The sequence below is a fragment of the Thalassophryne amazonica genome, chromosome 23, assembly GCF_902500255.1.
Source record: "Thalassophryne amazonica chromosome 23, fThaAma1.1, whole genome shotgun sequence".
Taxonomy (NCBI): Eukaryota; Metazoa; Chordata; class Actinopteri; order Batrachoidiformes; family Batrachoididae; genus Thalassophryne; species Thalassophryne amazonica.
Window position 1 is genome coordinate 21687259 of NC_047125.1, and position 20383 is coordinate 21707641.

At 43.1% G+C, this 20383-nt stretch overlaps 1 protein-coding gene across 1 annotated transcript in view; it reads right to left on the reverse strand.

Annotated features, from left to right (window-relative positions):
- Nucleotides 1–15787: 15787 nt before the first annotated feature.
- m1ap (meiosis 1 associated protein) overlaps nt 15788–20383 on the reverse strand; it is a 92704-nt gene continuing 88108 nt past the window's right edge. The window contains exon 15 of the mRNA XM_034165044.1: nt 15788–16083. Coding sequence (XP_034020935.1) covers nt 15841–16083 — 243 coding nt within the window. The 3' untranslated portion in view covers nt 15788–15840. The remainder of the gene's footprint in view (nt 16084–20383) is intronic.

Genomic DNA, 20383 nt, shown 5'->3' on the forward strand with positions numbered 1-20383 from the left:
CATTCCTCCTCCATCAGTGGAAAAACAATAAAAACAAAACACTGCTGCTGTGTGCTCAGACTGTCTGTTCGGCCTCGAGCTGATGTGACGGCATTTTAAAAACTTTCTGTTCTTGGCCGGTGTGACTTCATCCTGTCATCTCCCTGTGCCACGCTCTGTTTTTGTTGTTTCACTTGGTTTCCAGCCCCGTTGGAGTTGACCCTGAGAAACAAAACAGACCCTCTTTGTTTCTTTCTTTTCTTCCCCCCAACCTTCTCTCCTCCTGCTTTAATTGTGTCGACTGGTTGCTCTGGCGACAGTGTTTTGCCAAATTTTAAAGGCAGCAGGGAGAAATTGCAAAAAAACAAAAACAAAAAACAAAAAAACAGGCATGAATTAAAGCATGAGAAAGGGAAAAATAGCTGGAATGTGAAGATTAGAAAGAGAGACGAAAGTGGATGTTTGCGCCGAGAAAGGAACTTGAAGAAAAGATTGAATGAGGTCGCGATGCATGTTTTAGTGCTTGAAAGAGGTGCTGACACGACTAACTGTGCACACGCTGTTCCCGTCATTGTGTATCGTCTTCATCCTCCCTCTCCTCATTTTTCCACCTGCTGCTGGATTACTTTTTGGACTCCAAAGGTATTCCTGCAGAATACACCCTGAGAGTAAATTTCTAGACTCTGCTCCCCTTGCCTCCCCTCCCTCCCTCCCTCAGTCACTCCTCTCGCCAGGAAAGAAAAACAGAAAGGAAAAGTGACGACAAACTTCTGTCTTTCTCGTTAAACTCGGAGTGAACGTGTGAGGACGGTGCATAAACACAGTGTGTTGTGCTGTTTTCACACGTTTAACATTTCTATTTATGGTTCAACATTTACTTTTGGAATATGCAAAACAAAACATTTGCACATTTACAATCTGCAACTCATGTCAGGAAGTGAACTGCAAACAAGCTGCATGCCTTGAAATGTACTTGTACCTCACACATAATTGAACATAGTTATTGTGGTATACAATTTTTTGGGATCGTAACACCACACGTTATTTGATTACAAATCATTTAGATTGTTAGAACCTTCGCATTATTTTTCTAGCCATACTGGTTGAGGAGATATCTTGGAAAATGTCTTTTTCAGTGTGTATTTCTGATGGTCGTGACCTTTGACTGAGCTGCTCCAACATTTAATCATTGGGAGACACTCACCTAAGGAATATTCTTGGTGAAAATCTGCTCATCCCTTTCTCAGATTTTGCAAAAGCAGGATAATTATTGAAGATTGTTTTTAGATGTGCCATGTATTTGAGGTGTTTTGAGGTTTAAAGGTTTGAAGGATGGTGAGAACAGTCAGTCAACCTACAGACCTGCTCCAAAGACCTACAACATGATCTTGCTACAGATAGTGTCTCGGTGCATCGTCCAACTATTCAACGCACTTTGTACAAAGAGATGCTGTCATGCAGAGGAAGCCTTTTCTGCGTACACACCACAAACAGAGTCACTTGAGGTATGCTAAGGCACATTTGGACAAGCCAGCTTCATTTTGGAATAAGGTGCTGTGGACTGATTAAACTACACAACAAAAATATAAACGCAACACTTTTGGTTTTGCTCCCATTTTGTATGAGATGAACTCAAAGATCTAAAACTTTTTCCACATACACAATATCACCATTTCCCTCAAATATTGTTCACAAACCAGTCGAAATCTGTGATAGTGAGCACTTCTCCTTTGCTGAGATAATCCATCCCACCTCACAGGTGTGCCATATCAAGATGCTGATTAGACACCATGATTAGTGCACAGGTGTGCTTTAGACTGTCCACAATAAAAGGCCACTCTGAAAGGTGCAGTTTTGTTTTATTGGGGGGGGGGGGGGGGGGATACCAGTCAGTATCTGGTGTGACCACCATTTGCCTCATGCAGTGCAACACATCTCCTTCGCAGAGTTGATCAGGTTGTCAATTGTGGCCTGTGGAATGTTGGTCCACTCCTCTTCAATGGCTGTGCGAAATTGCTGGATATTGGCAGGAACTGGTACACGCTGTCATATACGCCGGTCCAGAGCATCCCAAACATGCTCAATGGGTGACATGTCCGGTGAGTATGCCGGCCATGCAAGAACTGGAACATTTTCAGCTTCCAAGAATTGTGTACAGATCCTTGCAACATGGGGCCGTGCATTATCCTGCTGCAACATGAGGTGTTCTTGGATGTATGGCACAACAATGGGCCTCAGGATCTCGTCACGGTATCTCTGTGCATTCAAAATGCCATCAATAAAATGCACCTGTGTTCTTCGTCCAAAACAGACACCTGCCCATACCATAACCCCACCGCCACCATGGGCCACTCGATCCACAACACTGACATCAGAAAACCGCTCACCCACACGACGCCACACACGCTGTCTGCCATCTGCCCTGAAAAGTGTGAATCGGGATTCATCCGTGAAAAGAACACCTCTCCAACGTGCCAAACGCCAGCGAATGTGAGCATTTGCCCACTCAAGTCGGTTACAACGACGAACTGGAGTCAGGTCGAGACCCCGATGAGGACGACGAGCATGCAGATGAGCTTCCCTGAGACGGTTTCTGACAGTTTGTGCAGAAATTATTTGGTTATGCAAACCGATTGTTTCAGCAGCTGTCCGAGTGGCTGGTCTCAGATGATCTTGGAGGTGAACATGCTGGATGTGGAGGTCCTGGGCTGGTGTGGTTACACGTGGTATGCGGTTGTGAGGCTGGTTGGATGTACTGCCAAATTCTCTGATACGCCTTTGGAGACGGCTTATGGTAGAGAAATGAACATTCAATACACGAGCAACAGCTCTGGTTGACATTCCTGCTGTCAGCATGCCAATTGCACGCTCCCTCAAATCTTGTGACATCTGTGGCATTGTGCTGTGTGATAAAACTGCACCTTTCAGAGTGGCCTTTTATTGTGGGCAGTCTAAGGCACACCTGTGCACTAATCATGGTGTCTAATCAGCATGTTGGTATGGCACAGCTGTGAGGTGGGATGGATTATCTCAGCAAAGGAAAAGTGCTCACTATCACAGATTTAGACTGGTTTGTGAACAATATTTGAGGGAAATGGTGACATTGTGTATGTGGAAAAAGTTTTAGATCTTTGAGTTCATCTCATACAAAATGGGAGCAAAACCAAAAGTGTTGCATTTATATTTTTGTTGAGTGTAAATTGGAGTTATTTGGACATAACAAGGGGCAGTATGCATGGAGGAAAAAGAACACAGCATTCCAAGAAAAACACTTGCTACCTACAGTAAAATTTGGAGGTGGTTCCATCATGCTGTGGGGCTGTGTGCCCAGTGGAGGTACTGGGGATCTTGTTAAATTTGAGGGTCACATGGACTCCAGTCAATAACAGCAGATTCTTGAGAACAAATGTTCATGAATCAGTGACAAAGTTGAAGTTGTGCCAGGGCTGGATCTTTCAACAAGACAACAACCCTAAACACTGCTCAAAATCTACCAAGGTATTCATGCAGAGGAACAAGTACAATGTTCTGGAATGGCCATCTCAGTCCCCAGACCTGAATATTATTGAAAATCTGTGGTGTGATTTTAAGCGGGCTGTCCATGCTCAGAAACCATCAAACCTGAGATGTTTTGTCAAGAAGAATGGTCCAAAATACCTTCAACCAGAATCCAGACTCTCATTGGAAGCTATAGGAAGCATTTAGAGGCTGTCATTTCTGCAAAAGGAGGATCTACTAAATACTGATGTATTTTTTCTGTTGGGGTGCCCAAATTTATGCACCTGCCTAATTTTGTTTAAAGAATTATTGCACAATTTCTGTAAACCCTACAAACTTCATTTCACTTCTCAAATATCACTGTGTTTGTCTGCAATATATATATCTAAGTGAAAAGCTGATCCAAACAACCAATGATTTATAAAGGAATATCATGGAAATCATCAGGGGTGCCCAATCTTTTAAATACAACTGTACCATCAGTCACAAAACAGCGCCCCCAAGTGCAACATTTTGGCTGCAGGGCATTGAAAATGTGAACATGTGCTTTCCTGGAAATTATTCACAACTAGGGCAGTAATTTACACTTTAACAATTACAACGAAAAGCTCTGTGGACTCATTAAGGACACCTCGCCAGAATGTGGCGGGACCATCAATATAAGCTAAATATGGTTTGACTACATGAAGAAGTGATGAGCAACACCTGAGGTACAGGTAATGATAGTTGCCTTTAGCCAAGCAGTTCTGTAACAAAGTGCTTGTCACTCTAGACTGTGAATGAAATGCCCCAAAAGGCATCGTGATTCTCAACACTACATCACTGTGTCACCTGAAATCTGACACTGCAGTGACTACATGTGTATGAAAAGGAAATGAGTCAGACAAGCAGAATTTGTGGAAAAGTGAACATCTAAAGGTTTTTGTTGGAAAATGGCAAACCGTGTTAAACGTTTGTGGGTTTGCATCAATGTGTGTGCTCATATTGTGATAATCCTACTCAAAATGTCCTATAGGAATCCCATAAGAGCTCTCTTAGAAACTGAAACAACTTTTTCCTATAGTGCTACAAGATTTCCCACAGGATTTTCATCAGATAGGAATTGTACAGTTTCTATCAGAAATTATAACAGTTTCTTTCGATAGTTATTCTATAGAAATCCTATTGGATGTTTCTGCAGGAATCCTGTAGGATTTTGAATACTGTAAGTACCCTTTCAGATTTCTTCATGATTTTATTTCCCAGATACCAAGAGGACTTTTTGAAAAGGGATAACTTTGAAACAAGGTGATCTTGAGCATCTTATTTCTTTGTCAGTCAAATAAAATCAATTGATTTATCTAATTACTCAAACGCTGTCTAAGGGCCCCTTCACACATAATGCAAATATGTACAACTCAGGGCGACACCCGTCAGAGCAGCTCATATGAGCGAACTACGAAACATTGCGCTGACGGGCAGGTGTTCACGATGCCAGTGCGACGGTTCGTGCATGCGGGAACACAGTGCCACCAGCTGTGCGATGTGGCTGTGAAGAAAAAATAAATAAAACATTTTAAAAATGCATGCAACGGTTTTGTGCACGTGGGAACACAGCAGCCTTCCACAGCAGCTTTTCACAGCAGCTGCACTGTGAAAATAAAAAAAAGAAGAAAAATTACATGCCACCCACGGAAATCGAGCCCGCACCAAAAGCTCGGATTACCAGTCGAAAACTTTACCACTGAGCTACAATCACTGTGCTGTAAAAGTTGCAGGAAACTGCCTCATATCAGGAAGGACATGGACGCATTAAAAAAAAATGCACACCATATAAAAACACAGCATTTTATTGAATCCCTCTTATCAAGCGGGCAACACAAATATGATCCATCTGTTCCTCTGTAGATGACCCATGGTCACAGATATACAGTCATGAAATGAAATGAATGATGAAGCAGTTCGCTCTTCTCATGCCCACATCTACTGGTCCAGTGTGTCCAGCTGGCCTGCGCGTGTTCTGCCTGACACGCGTATTGTAGACGCTGTGCTGCAGAAGTGACACTGCGTCATGTGGAACAGAGCTCATGTGGGTGGTGTGACAGTTAGATCGCCTGCTGCATGTTCCAATCTGACAGCCCATTTCAACCTAGGAGCAGCCTGTCCGTGCGCACGCTCACTGCAGTCCGTCGCCAAGCAGTATGTGTTTTTATTTAGGTCCATGTGATGTGTGATGACAGCAAGCAGACACACACGCATCACAGTGGGCAGTTGTTAGTCCATGTCCATCCAAACACAGTAAATGTTGTCCAGCTGGGACGTCCAGATCCACAAATCTCCACAGCTGCTTCTGTCGGTGGCCATGTCGCCTGTCAGTTTAGCGCACACACCAAAGCCACACTTGTGGGGCACTTAGACAAATTTCACTGCCAGCACGACAATGATTGTCTGGTGACTGTTGTCGTGTTAACAGTGTGAATTGCCACACATTTTCTAAGTGCCAAACGAGTGGTGTTAGATGTTCGTGTGTATCACCTGGAATTTGGCCGACACCTGCCGCGAGAGGTTTCGATGGGTTCGCACAGCGCACACTCTGTCTTTCAGCCGCTGGTGTGCGCAAATAGATGTAGCAACAGGTGTACGACGCAGCTGTGAAGGGGCCCTAACTTTTCTATGTATTTACCCTGATTAAACTAACAGATTAAATTAAAAAGGACAAATGATACTCAGCATGGTAGACAAGGTAAAATCCAGAGGAAGTCAAACTTGAAATTTGACTTGTGTTAATCACCTATGCCAATGTAGCATTCAGTAATGTTCAAAATGCACATGTCTGCACCTGGTATCTGTGGGGGTCTTTCAGCTCACTTTGCTGATTGAGTGACATCCATCCATCCATTTTCTATACCCGCTTACTCCAATTTAGGGTCACGGGAGACTGGAGCCTATCCCAGCAGTCATAGGGCATGAGGCGGGGTACACCGTGGACAGGACACCAGTCGCAGAGCCACTTAAAGACAGACAAACACATTCACACTCGCACGCACACAACTACGGGCAATTTAAAGTTTCCAACTCATCTAACATGCATGTGTTTTGGATGTGGGAGGGAACCCACGGCAAACACTCAAAGCAAATATGCAAATGTCCCAAATTTGGAAAGTGCCCTTTTAAATGCGACCCATTTATACCGAAATCAAGCATAAACAGAAATGTCGGTGGCTACAAAGGCTAACGCTATTATTACATTAGCTAGACGACCTTTCGTCTTTTAAGCTATGTTATATATCAAACACAGCAGCGATGTGGTAAAGGTTGGTTGGCTCATAATGACAGAGCCATCTTCTGATAGTTTCAGATCAGCTTGTTGTGGTTTCGTCCATTTTAAAATAAATGTCAACAGGACGTCCTTTAACGTTTAACGTCAGGTCACTTGACACAAAAAAGTATCCATGAATGAAAAAGGTCAGAGAACACTTGGTTAAGAAATAGGCAACATTTAAAAACAGAAAACCGTGTAGTTTTTGTGCAACTTGAGTCTGCTCACATGTCATTTTAATGCCAAATATAAAGAAACAGGCTTTATGTGTCTCATATTTCAAACTAGACAAGTTTTTTTTTTCCCAAACAATTTGCTGTGCTATCTGCACACTGTGTGATCGTCTTTTGGGTTTTTCACTTTTCACACCTGCAGCCCCGAATAGGCTCAGCTGCACTTCCTCATTTGGTTTTAAATTTGCAGCATGTGAAATGTATGATGGCTCTTTTCTGTATATAGAATGAAGGTTTCTATGACGTGTTCAGATGCACCTGAAACTGTCTGGTTTCTTTTGTTTGACTCTGCAAACCACTGCCTTTTATTTCAGCAGGGTGTGTGCAACCCAGACTTTCATTCACTTTTTTCCACTCTGATACAGAGGAAGTGATGCTTCATATGCAAGAACAGGCATCATTTAACAACATCTGCACTTAAAAACTTGGGGTATCTTCACACCAGAACGTATGGAGCAAAATCCATACTGAGGTTTGATTGGTCTGGTTAGCATTTGCATTGGTACTAAGGGCCCCTTCACACATCGTGCGAGTTTGGTCGAACTGAGCATGAAGTGCGCATGAAGCAGGAATCATATTCAACGCCTCGTACACCTGTTGCTACAACTATTTGCACACACCAGTGGCTGAAAGACAGAGTGTGCGCTGTGAGAGCCCATTGAACCCTCTTGCGGCAGGTGTCGGCCAAATTCCAGGTGACACGCACGAACATCTAACACCGCTCGCATGGCACTTAGAAAATGTGTGGTCATTCACACTGTTAACACAACAACAGTCAGCAGATAATCACTGTCGAGTTGGATGTTAAATTTGTCTAAGTGCGCCCACGAGTGTGGCTTTGCAATCAGACACAGTGACACATTGGTGTGTGCGCTGAACTGACAGGGGGTGTGGCTGCCGACTGGAGCCGCTGTGGAGATCTCTGGTTCTGGACGTCACGGCTGGGGAACACATACCGTGTTTGGACGGACATGAACTAACAACTGTCCACTGTGATGTCAGTGTGTCTACTTGCTGTCGTCACGTGGACATACATAAAACATATATTGCTGTTGCAATGGGCTGCAGCGAGTGCGCACAAGCCGTGCACATTGACAGGCTACCCTAGGTGAGCCGGACCGTCAGATCATAACACGCAGCGGGTGATCTGAATATCACGCCAACCAGGTGAGCTCTGTTCCACAGGGCGCTGTGTCTGTCTTGCAGCGTGCCGTCCAAAAGATACATTTGTCGGGCAGGACACACGCACAGGGCCCCCTGGACACGCCGGCAGCAGATGTGGACATGATAAGCGCGCCCTGCTTCTCATTCATGTCATTTCATGACTGTACGTCTGTGACCATGGGTCATCTACAGAAGAACAGATGGTTCATATTTGTGTTGCGCGCTTCATAAAAGGGTGCTTTTATTTTTTTTAAATACGTCCATGTCCTTGATATCAGGCATTTTTCCGCACCTTTCACAGGACAGCGATGGTAGCTCAGTGGTAAAATTTCTGACTGGCAATCAGAGCTTTTGGAAAGTGCAGGTTCGAATCCTGTGGGTGGCATGTAATTTTTATTTTTTGGATTTTCACAGCAGCTGCACCATATGTAACCACATGGCGCAGCTGCTCCAACTGTGTTCCTGCGTGCATGAACCTTTGCAGCGGCATTGTGCACGCCTGCCCGTCGGCTCAATGTTTTCCTGGGTCGCTCATATGAGCTGTTCCACCGTGAGTCACCCTGAGTTGTACTTAGTGTGAAGGGGCCCTAAAGAAATTTCCATGATGTTCTTATGTCCTGTTATCTATGTAGATGTGTCTCCCTGTAGGTACTTTTTTTATTTGTTTATTTGTAAAGAGACCATGTACAATAAAAAACATAAATGTTTCCATTTGATGCATTGTACCAGACTTATCTTAAAGCTAATTTGCATCTGCAGTCCCTTGGACATGGATGGATATGGACTGGTTTGTAGACATTTCTGATATTGTCCTGTTCTCAATTTGGCTGGTAGTTCTGTTTGACTGGAGAAAAAACTAACTTGTTCCAACGTCCTGTAAAAGTCCAAATGATCCAAAAAGTGCTTTCACACTGCAAACACACCAGACCAAGGTTCAGCTTGATCTGGACAAAGAGTTTGAAATTTTTTTTAGGCTGAATATTTTTTTTTTTAGGTAGAATTTTTTTGAAGTTGCATTTTTTTTAGGTTGAATTTTTTTTTTTTAGGTTGAAGTTTGTGAGGCTGAATATGTTGATGCTAAAAAAAATTCAACCTTAAAAATCCAAATTCAAACTCTGATGGGACAGATTTACTTCCATATGGAAGATCCAAGCAAATTATTAAACATAAGTGAGTGACATTGAATTTAACTGAAATTGGGCAGTCCATGTGCACTACACCCTGTGCTGAGCATGTTGGAGCCTTCATCTTATACCATGCAGTACTTATTATTTGCACAAAGGATAACTATGAAGAGAAACTGTTCAAGTTCAAGCCACAACCCCAGTCACACATTGTTATTTTTATGACTGCATGCTTTCCTGAGAATTTCTTGCCCAGATTGGTTTGATTTGAGCCAATATTCAACTTGATTTATGATTTTTTCCAAACATTTCTAGACTTTGTGTCGGTCTGTCAGTAGAATGTCTAGCCACCCACCTTCTGAGTTCTTCAACATAAAACCTACGCTTCCTCTTTCAGTTCTGACTCAGAGCCACTGGTGTGAATGTGAGATGGTTGAAAAATGTCTCTACCTGACCTGGATATGCACTGTGGGCTTGAACTAAGTGTCCTCTTTTGTAATTCTGTTGCTGTCCCTGAGGTCAGCAAAGACAGCAAAGGACGGTGCGTCAGAGCCTCTGACAGACTGTTTTTGCTTTCTTTCTTTCTTTTTGTTTGCTTGTTTTGTTTTGCAGAATGCTGCAGGACAGCGAAGAAGGAAATGGAACATTCAAAATATAACAGGAAGTTACAGCACTAATATTAGCCTGACAGATACAAAGAGAAATACTGCTTTTAAACCAGCCAAATCATGAAATATTGCACTTCTGAACTCAGAATGAAAAAAAAAAAAGTTTTCAACAACCCCTCAGAGCAAGAGATGCAAATTAAAACCTACACATAAAAAATAACATGGTCAGTGCTGATAGATGGAACTGTGGTGAAAAAGTCACTTTGTCACCTCCACAAAATGATTACAGTACATCATACTACAATCTGAGCCATGCCTGTCTGTCTGTTTGTTCCCCTACTCTTCCCAGGTCCTTTGGCTGACTCCCACCGAACGTGATATATCGCTGACAGTCAACCCCACGATTACCTTTATAGCATTTATTATGGCACACATATGCGGGTGGGTTCTGGAATTACTCCGGCGAGGTCACATTTGCTACAGGTCAATCACTGGGGCTAAGGTCATATCTGTCTATCTTCTACTTGGTCTCCGACTCCCAGGTCCTTTTGCTGATGTCTGCAAAACTTGGGATATTAATGACAACTGACCCCAAAATTGCCCTGAAAGAATTAATTTTGGCAAAGGCCAAGGAATATGATTTATAACCCAAGGGGGTGTATTTTTTTACTCCTTGAACTCCAAGATATTGGAGCAATTTTCCTGACTGATTTTAAATCAAATTTGTTTTTGTAAACTTTTTCCTGAATTGACTTACATATTTCATGAGAGGTCAGCAACATCATGTTTTAATTTTTAAAAATATGTTTTCTATTTTGTGCATTAAGTGCCACTTTTATCTATTCCTTGAATTTGAGAAACTATTTCATAAGGTATCATATACTGACTGCAGTGTATCAACTGATTTGATTTTATTTATTTTCATATTTCACCTACAAAATGTAGAGAAATATAATAAAATGCATATAAAATATCACAACAATACATAAAAAAATTGACTAACACTGAAAACGGCAATAAGAGTGACTGGGGAAATAACTTACTGTCATAGGTAAAATCATTCAAGAGAGAACTGAAAGTATCCACTAGTGAGTCTTCATTGTGAGATGAGATTTACATGATTTATAACAAGAATCATCAATAAGCCATTGATAAAAAGAGATGTTCTTCGTATCACAAATGTTCACGGCATCACTTGATTTGTATGTTCAAACATTTTAAGACATATATAATTGTCTTCAATTTTTCTCTAAATTTCCCAGAACATTGATTTTTTTTTCTCCCACATTTATTTAACCAGTTTTCTTTCATCACTCTAAAGCAAAAGTATTTGAGGCTACATTCCAGAAATTACACAATAATCTTCTGATATTTTATTATTATTATTATTAGTTTAGTGCATTTATTAAACTACATATGATAAACAGTTAACGGTACAAAGATGTAAGGTTAAAGCACCGTAATAATGGAAACAACAGCTAAACAACTCCAACTGATGTGATGACAAGTTTCATTAATGCATTTCTCTTTCTTGCAAAACTCAAACAATACAATTGATTTATTGCTTACCAAAGTCAAACATGAATAAGAGTCAACAGTAAACAACATTTTTTAAAACTTGTGTTGTAACGTTATGGAAAAAGGAGCAACCAGAAGAAGAATGACTACAAGCCCCCCCCCCAAAAAAAACCCCAATTACCATAACGTGAACTTACCACAAACTTTGTGTCACATTAATGTGGTTGTGAGGTAACAACTTCTGCAAACTTGGTCACAAGTTCATGGCAAACAGGAGTTACATTTAAAGCGTGGCTGATAGCAATCAGTGTCTGCATGAGGTCGAACTGATGACCTTTTGGGGTGAAACACAGATGTTGCTGTTGTTCTATTTCAACAAATTTATAAAATTCATGAACAATGACTCAACTTTTGAGGTCCTGAAAACAAAGTGGGGAACCAAAAGAAAAGGGAGAAGAGGGAGAGGGAGAGAAAGAGAAGTGGGTAAAATGTCAGTTGAGAGTTACGGAGGTCCAGTCAAATTGTAATACCAGACAAAGGGATCGTTTGTGGGTGTAATTTATGAGTGCGGAAGTCCCTTGGACATCACAACCTCATGAAGTCATCTGCCATTGGTTAATCCCTAATGTTATAATAACGAGGGGGTGGAATGGCAGGAGACTGATTACACCCATATGAATCCAGTAACAGTAGAAATGTGTCACCCACAAGTTTATGCATTTAGCTCAATGACTAAAAGTGTGTCAGTGGAAGTGAATCAAAGCTATTGTGAAGTTACACAGAATTCAACCAGTCTGTACCAGAATAAACACCCTAGAGGTTTATTTTTAGCTTTACAAACACTGTAAAAGTATTAAAGGGGGAAAAAATATAGTACGTTGATGAGTAGATTTATTTTGGCTTGGGACTGCACCAATGTGTCCTTCCACCTTCCTCTTATTGCCTTTGAACCTCCAGAAAGCTCCCCCTGGTTTCAGGCAAAGGATGAACCCTTCTGTCTACTTCTTTCTCAATAAGAGTGACACTGTATTCATACCGATGCTAAAGAGTGGAGTGGAATGTCTTGAAGCCTAGCTGTGAGGAAGTGATGCCGAGTGATGCATCAGTGAAACCTGACCATGTGGCCTTTGTTATGAGGCTTTGACAGTTAAGACGTGGCACATATTTAAAAACGGACTAAACTGAGCATTGTGCTCTCATCAAGTTCCTGAATTTGAAGGTGTTGCTGCCCATCAACACATGCTGACATGGTTTGTACATTAGGAGATGATGCAACTGTGAAAAGGTGGAGAATGGAATTCAAGATGGGAAGAGAAAGACTTGAAGATGACCCAAAGCTTGGGAACCTGGAAATTACTGGCACCATAACGAGTGCTAAAGGCATTTCCTGTTGAGATCATCCTGATGACAGAACATAGAATAACAAAGGTGCTATGCCCTCTTACTCCTGATTGGAATTTGCACCAGCTTGATCCCATCAAGGAATAAGTTGAAACTTTTTCAGATCCAAATGGTTTTGTCAATCATTTTATAAATAAGCCAAGGGCGAATGTTGAGTCCATCACATTGAGATACAGACAAAAATTGGAAATGCCCATTTTTTTTCCACCATCTTCATCTGTTTGTTGTGATTTGGCGCTATATAAAAAAAATTGATTGATTGATTGATTGATCTGCTGGGAAACTGATGGTACTTGCTTTTGTGGGACTTCCAAACACCCAACAAACCATGAATAATTAATGAATTTTAAAGCAGCTATGGGAGCCATCATGGCGAAACAGAGTAAAACTTCCATTCAGGCAGAACTATGGATTTGACCTCTACATCCACTTTACTCTGCTAATTTAATACCACTGGTCTTCCAGTTGTTCCCAAACATGAACTACAGATTGGCTGAAAACCATATTCACTTCCACCATTCAGGACCATTTTAGGATAAAGCTGACGCAGCAGTAGCGCTGGCAGAAGGTCACCAGTGTTAGGCTCAAAACTTTTCATCCAGCCACCATATTGCAACATGCATTTATCATGAATAAACATTTCTCGTGGTCAATTTATGTATTTTATTTACCCGTTTCTGTTTTCTATGTGTGCATTTTGCATTTATGAGTGCAGATGGAACTTTTACACACATCCAACAACCCCTTTTACACCTCATTACCCTCTGCTTCTTCCTGTCTTTCAGTCTTCTATTGTTCTGCTGTTTCCCACATCTCACCCTTCGTCATCTCACCAGCTTTTTATTTGTTAAGACAGGTTTTGAGGTTTTGCTCTGTCAGCAACCTAAAGGCGGCCGCGAGTGGAAACTTTGGCCTCGTTAAATTCAGATCTAGCTGATAATGTACTGTGCAAAATGTTTTAAATGGAAGACAAAGCATGTTGTAGCACAGAATAGTGTCAGTGGACGTGTACTAAACATTTATTTCTCGTGTGGAAAGTGGATTCTTTACCTTCTTTACAAAGTTATTTAGGGCTGTAGGTGCTGCTTGATCGCTCATAAACGCTATAGAGGTAGTAGTCTCCCCTTGTCTAGAGGTATAGGTACAGAGTGTGTGTGTATGCATGTGTCTGAACTAAAATACTGGTTAATCTTTGATTCTAGGGGCCATAGCACATAGAGTCGGGCAAGCTTACTTGGTGCCTTCCACAGAGCCCTATTTAAGAACTAGAGTCTGCAGTCACTTTGAGATGTGTCCTGGCAAGGGGGCGTGGTCGCCATTTTGGATCAGGGCAACTCAGTGGGTAGCACGCACTGACGCTCAAAGAATCTCGTCAAGAAACGGCAGGTGCAAAATGCTGGAAAGCTGCGCATGTTGGCAATGCCACAAACGGAGGAAGAAGGGAAACAAATTTCCTTCCATAACTAAGCAGTTCTGGTTATTCTTGTTACTTTTTCCATGACTTTTGGGCAATAAACTGGTGGTAATCATGCCTGTGTGACAAATCTATGGATTCCGCAACCACCTCAAATTTTATTCAAAGCTGAATTTATTCAGTACTATACAAAAATGGATTTAATTAATGCGGACCATGTGGAATTAATGAACGCAGCCTGTGTGCCCATCTGGATGTGTGATATTGTGCCTTCATGTCTGCAGAATTTGGAAGCTGGAACATATCGGATGTGTTTAAACTTTCAATACTAAAATAAAATAAAACAATAATTTTGTAGCTGATGATGCATTTACTTTCAACTATTCACTCATAGAATCAGAAATCGTTTTCAGCTCCAGGTGTCTCGTCTGCGTCGTGCGGTGGAGACCGTATTTGGAATCCTCTCAAAGTTAATTATTTGTAATATATATATTGTAATGGTTTAATGAGCAGCGTTGTGCTGAACAGATCAGATCTGTGTAACGTTCAAAGCTAATATTTCAGAATGTGTGGGTGTCAGGGTAAGTTTAATGCTTTCCTTACATAATTTAAAGGAAATTAATTTTACTGGCTCGATATCCAGGTCAGAATGGTATTTTAACAAACATCAGGTGTTAGCAGTGAGAATAATACTTTTAACCTGTGCACAGGTAACAAATCTCATTGAAGACCTTCTCTCCAAACAAAGTACATGTACCAATAACACCTCACATCATATTTTTAGGCGGGCAAGAAAAGCATATGTAGCATATTTGGACACAGACAGTTTTTTGTTGTTGGTAATTTTAGCTGTTACACACAGGAGGATCACAGCTTCACTGTAGAGCAGCACACAGAAATAGAAATAGACTAGTGCGCCCCCTTGTGGCAACACCAATCATAAAACAAGCATCATGCTGCTCCATGTTGCCTAACTGCAAACACATCACTTCAGTTTGGTGATTTACTTATTTTCTTAAATTGAAAATTAACAAGCTTGGTTAAAGATCGACTTGCAGTTAAAATTCGAAGTGATGTTTTTGTTCCGTATGACTGCATTTTCTCAGTATTGGCACCTGCTGTTTTCCAGACTACTGCAAAACAGAAAACTCAAAAAAATATAGTAATTTGAAACTGAATTGTATGTTGCATGTGCAGGAAAACTTTGTGAGTTTTTGGACTGAGGTTCAGTTAACATGCAGGTCCTTCAATCATGTGATGCTAACACCTGTTCATTTTGCTCAGTGATTGGTTGCAATGTCAGATATGTGTTTGTGACAATCAGACTTCCCAGCGCAGCCATTCCACCAGAATGCATGAAAAAATTTTGCGTTTCCAATTCCTTGACCTCCCTGCGACCACATATGGGGACATCATGTTTTTCAAAAAATTACTTCCAATTCAAGGCCAAGTGTTAGGAGTTTAAGGCACATTGAGCTCTTTTTATTTGATGTCACGTGCCTTGTACAGCACATTATGGATTAAACGTTTACGCCAAAGACTTCTTGCTGTTGCTGTAATTCCACATTAACTCTCACCTTCTGTCAGTCATCCTCCAGTTTTCTCACAGTATTACCATCAAATCATCATTGTCGCTGTCGTTGTTATGCCCCTGGACATCGAGGCGATGAGGTGTCACCCCAAGAGCCCGGTGACTACTGCTGCTATGGAATGTTAAAGCTGGACGGGAGGCCTTAGCAGGAGGCGGTACCAAGGAGGAGGCGGCGTGAGAGGAGGTGGATGGCAAAGGAGCCACAGTGGCCCTGACTTTGCTGTTCATTCCCAGCTGGCGTCCTTGGTTTGGTGGCTGAGTGGTGATAGTAAAAAGACACAAGAAGAAAACAAGAGATGAGAAGAGGGTGGATACAAGTTTTAGAAAACAAGGTTTGAGAACAACTTTTTAACAGAAGCAAAATGGTACAGTGTACTGTGACACATTTAATGAGATACAAGAAGAAAATATGAAAAAGTGAAACTATTACATTGTATAAAGAGAGGAAATTACAAAAAAAAAGTTATGTTTCTACATGGTCCAATTCAAACATCACATTGAGTTAGCTGGAGTGACTCAAGAAGGTACTAAAGAGAAGAATAAAGCAACATTTCCCCTGTAATGAACTACTGTCAGTATCCTGATGGTAACAAACAAAATAATAAAATCTCACAAAGTACATACATACGTACATCTTCAACCACTTATCCAGGATTAGATCGCGAGGAATCTCACAAACTGAATGATAATAATAATAATAATAATAAAAATTGTCCAGTGCTTATTTAACACACACAACTAAAATACTAAAAATCGACCTTTAAAAATACATAAAAAAAAGTATTTTGATTTACATGAAAAAAATATGTATATCGCTTGCACATATTAAAGTTATGTTTACTAAAAATGATTTAGTTCAACCTGGTCTCACAGTAAGTCGTGATTCAACAGCACGAAATATATATTAATCTATTGGTTTGTGATATTGTGACGAAAAGAGCCTCATTTTCATCACGGCTGCAAGGATTCATTCTAATTCATTCCGTGATGGCTGCACAAAATTAAAAGTGAAGCGGAGGGGTCGGGATGGTTATGGTTAGGGTGGGGGGAAGGAGTAGGATTAGGTTATGGTTCAGGTTAGGGTTGGGGGTAGGAGGAGGGTTAGTAATAGTGAGTTAAAAAAACCATCCATCCATCCATCCATCCATTTTCTTCCGCTTTATCTGGAGTCGGGTCGCGGGGGCAGCAGCTCAAGCAAAGCCGCCCAGACTTCCCGATCCACACACACCTCCCCCAGCTCCTCCGGGGGAACCCCAAGGCGTTCCCAAGCCAGCTGAGAGATTCCAGCGTGTCCTGGGTCTTCCCTGGGGCCTCCTCCCAATGGGACGTGCCCGGAACACCTCTCCAGCGAGGCGTCCTGGGGGCATCCGGAAAAGATGCCCGGGCCACCTCAACTGACTCCTTTCGACGTGGAGGAGCAGCGGCTCGACTCCGAGCTCCTCCCGAGTGACCGAGCTCCTCACCCTATCTCTAAGGGAGCGCCCAGCCACCCTGCGGAGGAAACTCATCTCGGCCGCTTGTACTCGCGATCCTGTTCTTTCGGTCATGAGCCAAATTTCATGACCATAGGTGAGGATCGGAACGTAGATCGATCGGTAAATCAAGAGCTTTGCCCCCCTACTCAGCTCTCTCTTCACCACGACGGCCCGACACAGCGACCGCGTCACTGCAGACGCTGCACCGATCCGTCTATCGATCTCACGCTCCATCCATCCCTCACTCGTGAACAAGACCCCGAGATACTTAAACTCCTCCACTTGAGGCAAGGACACTCCACCGACCTGAAGAGGACAAAGCACCTTTTTCCGTTTGAGAACCATGGCCTCGGATTTGGAGGTGCTGATTTTCATCCCGGACGCCTCACACTCGGCTGCAAACCGCCCCAGTGCACACTGAAGGTCCTGATTTGACGAAGCCAACAGAACCGGTGACAAAGGGCAGCCCTGGCGGAGGCCAACGTGCACTGGAAACAGGTTTGACTTACTACCGGCAATGCGAACCAAGCTCCTGCTGTGGTCGTACAGGGACGGGATAGCCCTTAGCAAAGGACCCCGGACCCCGTACTCCCGGAGCACTCCCCACAGGGTGCCCCGAGGGACACGGTCGAACGGCTTCTCCAGATCCACAAAACACATGTGGATTGGTTGGGCGAACTCCCATGAACCCTCGAGCACCCGATGGAGCGTGTAGAGCTGGTCCAGTGTGCTGCGACCAGGACGAAAACCACACTGCTCCTCCTGAATCCGAGGTTTGACCATCGGTCGAATTCTCCTCTCCAGTACTCTAGAATAGACCTTACCGGGGAGGCTGAGGAGTGTGATCCCCCTATAGTTGGAACACACCCTCCGGTCCCCCTTCTTAAACAGAGGGACCACCACCCCGGTCTGCCAATCCAGAGGCACTGTCCCCGATCGCCACGCGATGTTGCAGAGGCGTGTCAGCCAAGACAGTCCCACAACATCCAGAGACTTAATGTACTCAGGACGTACTTCATCCACCCCAGGAGCCTTGCCACCGAGGAGCTTTCTAACCACCTCGGTGACTTCTGCCTGGGTAATGGATGAGTACGCCTCTGGGTCCCCAGTCTCTGCTTCCTCTTCGGAAGACGTGACGATGGGATTGAGGAGATCCTCGAAGTACTCCTTCCACCACCCAACAACATCCCCAGTCAGGGTCAACAGCTCCCCACCCGCACCGTAAACAGTGCCGGTGGAGAGCTGCTTCCGCCTCCTGAGGCGTCGGACGGTTTGCCAGAATCTCTTCGAGGCCGACTGATAGTCCTCCTCCATAGCCTCCCCGAACTCCTCCCAGACCTGAGTTTTTGCCTCTGCGACCGCACGGGCTGCGGCTCGCTTGGCCTGCCGGTATCTGTCAGCTGCCTCTGGGGTCCCACCTACCAACAAAGATAAGTAGGACTCCTTCTTCAGCTTGACGGCATCCCTTACTTACGGTGTCCACCACCGGGTTCGGGGATTGCCGCCGCGACAGGCACCAGAGACCTTGCGACCACAGCTACGAGCGGCCGCATCAACAATGGAGGTGGAGAACATGGTCCACTCGGACTCCATGTCTCCAACCTCTCCCGGGATCTGGGAGAAGCTCTCCCGGAGGTGGGAGTTGAAGACCTTCCTGACAGAGGGTTCCGCCAGTCATTCCCAGCAGACCCTCACGATACGTTTGGGCCTGCCAGGTCTGACCGGCTTCCTCCCCTCCCAGCGTATCCAACTCACCACCAGGTGGTGATCGGTCGACAGCTCTGCCCCTCTCTTTACTCGAGTGTCTGAGACACGTGGCCGAAGATCAGATGATACGACTACAAAGTCGATCATCGACCTCCGGCTCAGGGTGTCCTGGTGCCACGTGCACTTATGGACACCCTTGTGCTCGAACATGGTGTTCGTGATGGACAAACTGTGACTAGCACAGAAGTCCAACAACTGAACACCACTCGGGTTCAGATCGGGGAGGCCGTGCTTCCTGATCACCCCCCTCCAGGTCTCACTGTTGCCGCCCACGTGGGCGTTGAAATCCCCCAGGAGAACAATGGAGTCCCCAGTCCCCTCCCAGGGACTCCAGGAAGGTCAGGTACTCTGCACAGCCGCTCGGCCCATAGGCCGAGACAACAGTGAGAGACCTGTCCCCGACCCGAAGGCGTAGGGACATGATTCACGACCCTCTTAAAAAAAATCCTGTTACAAAAATTTGACTAATTTCGTGACGGGAGCACGAAAAAACCCATTAGACTGTGCTGATTTAGTCATGCTCAATATACTGAATTCTTATTTGCTCAAATAACATGACTTTTTTATGTTGATTTAAAGCTTTTCTTTTATGTTATGTATATGAAACTACCCTATGTTAAAACATTACTTTTTTGTTTTTAGTGTATTTAGTTATCTGTTAAAGCAACATGAGTTTTTATATAAAGTATATGCAGTGATTTTTTTATGTTACCAACCTAATCTCTTCAAGTAGGACTCACACTATTAAGTTATAAAGCTTCTGCTTACTTTGCTATTTTTGTATGTTGATTTCTGTTATCTCAATAAATGAATCCAGCCTAATATCTCAACTACAGTATTTACTACCATAAAATTTTCAAAAACATGAGGCATGAAGAAAAACATTTCTTTTACAACAGCTGTATTTTGTTAAAAAATAAGACAATTTTAACACTGGACAATAAATCCAGTTTTAACACATCTCACTTCCTTTTCATTCACAAGGACAACACATGTTGACCAGGTTATCAAGAGTGCATAGTAAACATTCATAACTGCTACAAAATGCATCCAAATTCACAATTCGTCTTCCAACACCAAAAACGTGGCTAACTTCTTCTTCTTCTTCGTGTTTAATGGCGGTTGGCAACCAGCTTATATGGAGCATTACCACCACCAACTGGACTGCAGTGTTGATCAGGACGCTAACATCACGTGCCTAACTGCTTCATTGGTAAAGTTTTCCCTCCCATGTCGCGTGGTCCCAGGAGGCGGAGTTTCCAGACAAAACACAACTACTTCTTTCTTTCTTAACATGACTGAGACTTGTTGAT